This window comes from Callospermophilus lateralis, chromosome 13, assembly GCF_048772815.1.
Source record: "Callospermophilus lateralis isolate mCalLat2 chromosome 13, mCalLat2.hap1, whole genome shotgun sequence".
NCBI classification, from domain to species: domain Eukaryota; kingdom Metazoa; phylum Chordata; class Mammalia; order Rodentia; family Sciuridae; genus Callospermophilus; species Callospermophilus lateralis.
This window is the reverse complement of record NC_135317.1, coordinates 78,847,419-78,854,377: the sequence shown is the minus strand read 5'-3', so window position 1 is coordinate 78,854,377 and position 6,959 is coordinate 78,847,419. Positions and strand designations below refer to the sequence as shown.

General features: G+C 51.5%; 1 protein-coding gene across 1 annotated transcript; it reads right to left on the bottom strand.

Moving 5' to 3' along the window:
- Positions 1-2,158: 2,158 nt before the first annotated feature.
- Positions 2,159-4,819, bottom strand: Myog (myogenin). The gene is made up of 3 exons (XM_076831880.1): positions 4,303-4,819; positions 3,469-3,550; positions 2,159-2,965 (listed from the first exon to the last, which is right to left on the bottom strand). The coding sequence occupies exons 1-3, from the start codon at positions 4,771-4,773 to the stop codon at positions 2,844-2,846; spliced, it is 675 nt and encodes a 224-aa protein (XP_076687995.1). The 5' UTR covers positions 4,774-4,819; the 3' UTR covers positions 2,159-2,843.
- Between the last annotated feature and the right edge of the window lie 2,140 nt (positions 4,820-6,959).

The window sequence follows — 6,959 nt, the reverse complement described above, 5'->3', positions numbered from 1 at the left end:
ATTGGAGTTTTATCTGTAATTCTATTGTGAAGGTTAAGGATTTGTTAATTTAAGAAAGCTCCTTTGATGACAGTTGTTTATTCTGTGAAAATGCTGAGTGAGCCAGGCCTCCTCTGTGTCACTGTTTGCCATTCACACCTGTGCAGCTCCAGCAAAGTGTTTCTCCCCATGGACTTAAAGACTATGATGAAGTAGGTAGGTGACAAGGGCAGGACCTGTTGACTCTATTGCTGAGGCCCGACTGTGTGAGTATGAACCTCAGTTTCCAACTGACGTGGTAACTGGAGAGGAATGGACTTTGAAAATGAATCCTGTGCTGAGGATGTAGCTCAATGGTAGAACTCTAGCCTAGCACGTGCAAGCCCTGGATTCAATCCCCAGCACTGTAAAAAATAAATAAATAAATAAATAGCTTCCAGCAATCCCAGAGCCTATCAGCTCCTTAGTGTTGTTGAGCACCCTTCTTGGCCAGCTCTAGATCCCAGGAAGAAGCAGGATAAAGGATAGGAAGGTCACCATTGAATGATGCAGTGGAGTTGTATCCTCCCTAGGAGCTTGGGAGGTGCCAGGGCAGAGGAAATGAACCCAAGGGGAGAAGAACCCCTTCCCTTCATAGTTGGGTATTTTGGTGGGTAGTGAAGGGGTGAATGTGGATTCTAGCTAGAGTCAAGGCATGGTGGCCAGCTGGTTGCCTTCCTCACCCTAGGGCAGGGAGTCAGGGCTAAGAGTCATGAAAATGACCTAGAGAGACTTTAAACTCAGTGCCAAACTCAAAAAGAAAATCCTACCACTGGGGCAGATTAGGCCAACTTGTGATTCCCAGTAGGAGCGGCCCTCACTTGTTACTTGGGACAGACAGGCCTCAGCAAGAGCCTACCTTCTACATTCTACCCCAAGTTCTCTTAGGCTCCATTGAGGCTTTGTTCCTATTCTCAGGCAGAGCTTTTAGAGAAACTGGGGTCAGGGCATTAGCCCCACCCCCCTCTAGACGCAAGGTCAGGAGGGCAAGTGTGGGGAGATGGCCCATCTAAGCCCAGAGCAAGTACAGACGGTCATCAGCACCTGATAGTTTAAACTGGGCCGAGTCAGTTGTCAAGGCCCCAGAGAACTGAATGGGGGCTGGAACATACCACGCTCTGAATACCTGTTCTGTAATGATTCTGAAACCTATAATTTGCAATAAATCATACAAACTTAGCCTCAAGCAGTTGGAGTTAATAAAAGTTTTTAGTAGGTGTTCTTGGTCCATTTCAATTCTAAATTTCTGTTAACTCCCCAGATAATCCTTATGTAATCTCTATCCATAAATCTTTGTTCTCAGTTTCCCACCCACCTTCCCCCCTTAGGAAGCCAATCTTCGAAAAACAGCATCCTAAATGAAGAGAAACCCAGCTTCTCTTCCTTTGATGGTTCTTTGTGACCCCCCTTTCCCCAGCAGAATCTCCTTCATCTCTGAGCTGAAGGTAGGGACAGGAATCCCCCTCTGCCTGGAGGGAAGGGAAGATGAGGGGTAGTGCTATTTGGCCAACAAGGAAGTGAGAGTATTTGCCCCTTGCTCTGATTTAGTCACCTCCCACTTCTCTATAGGGATTCTGATAATGTGGAATGGAGGGAGAGACAGGGATTAGAGAGGAAATCCCCACAAATTCTAGTGATACGCCCCTTGCCCTGGCTGTGGGTGCTCCGGGCATGTGAGCATACAAGCATGCTTAATTAATTGAAGGCCAGGCTACTGGGCTATAAAAATTAGAATGCAGCAGACTTGAGCAATATCTATAAGTTAAAGAGCAGTGGAACGCTCAGAAGGTCTTCCTCTGTGTCCTGTAAGCATTTCTGTGGAGTCTGGTCTTCATCCAGGCTATGAATCACACCCTCCCAGCTCCCCTTGTAATGGTAGAAAGCAGGTTCCCCAGTGCCTAGTGACCCTCTCAAGGGGGTGCCCACAGCACTTTTGGAACTGCAGTCTTTGGAATCCTTGGAAGCCCAGCCCCTGGGGGGTGTCGGGATGGCTGAGTGGGAGGGGTTGGGGCTGTCAGTCACCCCCCTCCCTCTACATCATCACGGACACTCTTCTAGCAACCAGTCTTTATTCATTTTTTAAAAAAGGAAATCCAAATAAGTTAGCAAAAAAAAAAAATTACAAAACAATGGCAAAACCACACGATGCTTAGTTAACAAAAGAAATCACCCCAAGAGACCCCGCCCCCTTTTCCTGCCTGTCCCTGGCAACTTCAGCACAGGAGACCTTGGTCAGATGGCAGCTTTACAAACAACACACAAAACAAAACAAAACATAAACTGCTGGAAGGTTCCCAATATTCACTGCAAAAGCTTGGCCCCCCAGGGACTTGGGAACAGAGGGTTTGTCCTCTCCCTTTCTTCTCTCTCAACTCAGGGCAGGCCCAGCCCAGCCACTGGCATCAGGAAGAGACCAGGACAGGAGATGTGCACACTTGTCCAGGTCAGGACACTGTCTTTTTCTCTCAAACCATTTCATTTGAGGGGTGGAATTAAAGGCTGCATTATGATAAAAAAGGAAGCTCCTGAGTTTGCCCCCCTGAGCGGGAGGTATCCACAAGGGGGCGCTCTGGTCCCCTGCTGTATCTCCTTGGAAAGGGGATGCCCTCTGCTCTTAAGGAGTCAGCTAACTGAGGGCATCCGTTCCCTTGCTGGGAGGTGCATAAACCTTACTTGGATGAGGAAGGGGATAGTCTGGCCTGTGGCAGCCCAAGGCTGTCTTCCTGGCATCAGGACAACCTGACTTAGAAAGCCACCGCTGCAGAAGTGGTGGCACCTATGGCCAGCTTGGGGGCTCACATGGACACCCAGCCTGGCAGACAATCTCAGTTGGGCATGGTTTCATCTGGGAAGGCCACAGACACATCCTCCACTGTGATGCTGTCCACGATGGAGGTGAGGGAGTGCAGGTTGTGAGCATCTGTAGGGTCAGCTGCAAGGAGATGATCTGTAAGGAGAAGGTGGGGAGGGGTTACCTAGGTGAGGAAGTGGGATGAGGCCTTTGGAGTGATACAGGTTTACTAGGACAGAGGAATGCGCCTCAGGCATGTGCCTGATCTCTGAATTCCCCTAGCAGAGGATTTGGAAGCAACTATTCCAAGGTGAAGCCAGGATAGTGTATCCCAGGAGACTGGGATTGCCCTTTGCTGGGCCCAGTTGTGCAACACTGACTCAGCAATTCCCAGGGACCCCTGGGGCAGGGACAGTCTCCTCTGGTTGAGGTCAGTCACCAGGCACCAGCTAGGGAGCTACAGGAGGTTGCAACTGCTACACTTTAGCTGGTCAAGGCTTCAAGGAGGCACAGGGCCTTCCAGCCCACTGTTTGGGGCCCTTGGGTCAGCAGGTCCCTGGAGAAGCCACAGGAAGAGGACTGGAGCAAGGATTGAGGTAAGAGGGGAGAACCCCTAGGGAAGGGTGGAGGAATCAGAACCAGAGTCAGGCTTCACTTACCACCCGTATTGGGGCCGAACTCCAGTGCACTGCCCCATTCTGGACTGCAGGAGGCGCTGTGGGAGCTGCATTCACTGGGCACCTGCAAGTCAAGAGGCAAAACCCAAGGTCAGGGCACAGCCATCCTTGGATGTGTCTCTGCCTCCAAGGAATAGGCAGAACCATGGTGGGATTGCAGGGTGGACCACAAGCTGGGACCCTCCAGCCCAGGATACCCCCATTTCAGAATGTTTGCACTACAGAGACCCTGCTTCCAGTCCTGTCCTGGCTCCCGTCCTAGATGATGGTTCTGCCTTCACAGAACACCAGCAAAAAGGGTCTCTGGCTTCCCTGTACCTGGAGATAAGGATGACCAGGCAGAGTATCTGACCTGACTAGGGTGACTTCTCAACAGGCTTGCTAGGGTCCCAGTGACACTGGGTGGATTTTATCTGTTCAACCATACCTGGGACAGGGATGGGGTAAGGAGCACAGTAGGCTGCTTTGGCTGTAGTGGCCTGGCTTTTTAGGCTTTGACTCAGGGATGGGGATTCATTCTCCACTTTACTCAGGATCATTATGGACCTGTTCCTAAACCCCTCTGCAGTCCTGTGCCAGTGGGCCCCCACCCCATCTGTATCTCCTGCTCAAAGCCTTTATCTTGTCTTAAGAGCCTGGGGACACAGGAGGTCAGCTGCACAGCCTAGCCCTGACAAAAGAGGGGGTCCTGTGGCCGCTCAAGGCCCTGCCTGGCTTCTGCTGCAACCCTGTGTCTGAGCCCGTCTATGGCATCCAGAGACCATCCAGGCGCCTCCCTCTGGGCCCTACCCCTGAGGCAGGTGCATGGCCACTTACCGGGGGCTGCGGCCCGCCCCCGCCTCTGTAGCGGAGGTCGCGCTCCTCCTGGTTGAGCGAGCTGAGCAGGGCCTGCAGGCGCTCGATGTACTGGATGGCGCTGCGCAGGATCTCCACCTTGGGCAGCCGCTGGTTGGGGTTGAGCAGGGTGCTCCTCTTCAGGGCCTCGAAGGCCTCGTTCACCTTCTTGAGCCTGCGCTTCTCCCTCAGCGTGGCTGCCCGCCGCCGATCCACCGACACCGACTTCCTCTTACACACCTTACATGCCCAGGGCAGGCACTGGCCTGGACAGTGCTCGGGGGTCCCCAGCCCCTTGTCTTCCAGGGGCCCCCGGGCCTCGGGGCTCAGGCTGAGCTCAGTCCGCTCGTAGCCCGGTGGCTCGAAGCCCTGGAGGTGGACAGGCAGGTAGTTTTCCCCGTCATAGAAGCGGGGCTCCTGGTAGAAATAGGGGGATGTCTCATAGAGCTCCATGGGGTCGGAAAAGACTTGTTCCTGCCTCTGGCCCCCAAGCTCCTGCAGCCCCTCACGCCAACTGCTGGGTGCCATTTAAACCCTCCCCGCTGGCATGGAACCAGAGATAAATATAGCCAACGCCACAGAAACCTGAGCCCCCTCTAAGCTGTTGCTGCACATCAAGACGTTTACAGTGGATTAGATGTGATTCCCCTTCCCTCTCCCGTGGCCCCCACCCTACCCAGCCAGCCTGCCCCATGGCCAGGGCGGCTCCTGTGCACGGGTCGGGAGGCCGTTGGGTGTAATTTGATTAGTTTTCATTTCTCCGAAGCCCCAGTGGGACAGGGAAGGTGGGGGAGGACACATTCCCCTCTCATCTGCTCCTTTCAATTACTCCTAGCCGGGCGGCCTGCCTGCTCTCTCCTTGCTGGTCCCGAAGCAGCGGGTGGGTGTAGGGGGAGGAGGGAACAAGGAGGGGGGCAGTTTAGGCTGGAAAGGAACTTGAGTCATTCTGTCCACCTCCCTGCTGCCTGACAGCACCTTAACCATACTCTATCCTTCCAATGAGACTCTTAAAGACCCTCTCCAAAGAATGGGGCTTCTTGGAACCTGGAGGATCTGTGGGTCCCCAAAAGGAGGTCAAAAACAGAGTGGCAAATGGATTCAATTTCTGGGTTTCCAATTGGCCTTGACCCTGCACGTTCTCTTAGAGATCATGTGATTGGGGGAAAATAGAGTCAAGAGATTTTTTTTTTCTTTTAGTAGGAATGGGGGCGGGGTTCTTTGTAATATATAAGGTAGGGTCAGAGTTAGAACTTACATCCCACACATTGCCAGGTCATAGGTGTTAAGCCTTCTGCCTCTTTTCTCTGTCCTCAACTGTTTCCTGCCCCATTTGGACACCCAAATCTTGCTGACTCCTTCAGTGGATGGCAGCGGGAGAGGAGAGAAAACAGAGCCCTTTAAGATCAGTTTACACCTTCCCTCACCTGGACCACCTGTGTGGGTTCTTCTGCCCTTTCCTGCCTGAGACATCAGTTTGTGCCCATGGTGCAGGTTTCAAATGCATTACACAGGTCAGGTGGAGGAGGGACTATTTAATCTTCAGGCGTCTTAATCCATGGTCACTTCTTAGTAGAGGTCTGGGGTCTGGGGGGACTCATTCTTCCCAATGCAGTGGGCAGGTCTCAGCAGCAGTGAGCAAGGCTCAGTCTTAAGGCTGGGGATTAAAAGGGCCAGGGATGACTGAGGTGACATCCCTACCTTCCACCTTACCATCTAGTGGGCCATGTTGGTCACCTCTATTATCTCAATCTCTGGTTCCCAAATCCCCTTCCTGGGTGGCCATTGTTCAGCTTATACTGTGTCACAGGACAGCCCATTCCATTGATCCGTAGCTTCAGGAATCCTGAGCTTTAAGCTATAATCTTTTACCCTTGGGTCACAGTGCTTTCCAGGAGCCTGTAGACAAAGTCTGATCCATCCTGCTGTCCCTATCCCAATGGCAGATGAAACTGATAAGTTAAAACCAGCAGCAAGGACAATAACAGGAAGTGGAATCATGCAGGGACTCCTGGAGAACTTCTCAGGGGAGGGACATCTGCATGGAGCTTGGAGAACTGTGTTCCCTTTTCCCTTTATCCACAGTGAGGAGGGGACAGAGGTGGAAAATAAAAGAACCCAAGGAAGTTGAGGGAGAGCAGCAAGGCCTTAATTTGGTACTTGGCTTCACCAGAGTGGTGGAAGGTACAGTGTGTATTAGTGTGGCTTCTAAACCTTGCTTGGACCCTGACCAGCTGGGTTGAAGAAGAATCTCTATTTCCAACACACCTCCACCCAAAAAGGAAAAAAAAAAAAAAAAAAAAAAAACTAAACTAAAACAACTTTGCCTCAGTTCACACTCCAATCCCATGAACTCTGGGGAGATATCAAAAGTTATAGAAACCTAGAAGTGGCATCTTTTGTCAATTTGGGATCCAGTCTGACTTAACCTTAAATGATGCATTTTCCTCTAAAATGGAAGCAAAATGGGCTTGATTTGTGATGTCTCCTAAAACCTGTCTACTGAGCCAGCATGGACCCTGAATACAAGGTGAGGGTGAGCTTTGTTAATTCCACAGTCTTCGAGAGAGCTCTGAGAACTTGAAAATGTGTAGATCCATCAAGAGGTGTCCCAGGAGTTTAGTAGAATGGCAAAACCATCT

What these genes read in the sequence shown, in the direction of transcription:
- Myog (XM_076831880.1), bottom strand. Translation starts at nt 4,773, where the DNA reads ATGGAGCTCTATGAGACATCCCCCTATTTCTACCAGGAGCCCCGCTTC. An exon ending in GGGGCGGGCCGCAGCCCCCG is followed by an intron (nt 3,551 to 4,302) that starts GTAAGTGGCCAT and finishes CTTGACTTGCAG; the next exon opens with GTGCCCAGTGAATGCAGCTC. An exon ending in GTTCGGCCCCAATACGGGTG is followed by an intron (nt 2,966 to 3,468) that starts GTAAGTGAAGCC and finishes TTCTCCTTACAG; the next exon opens with ATCATCTCCTTGCAGCTGAC.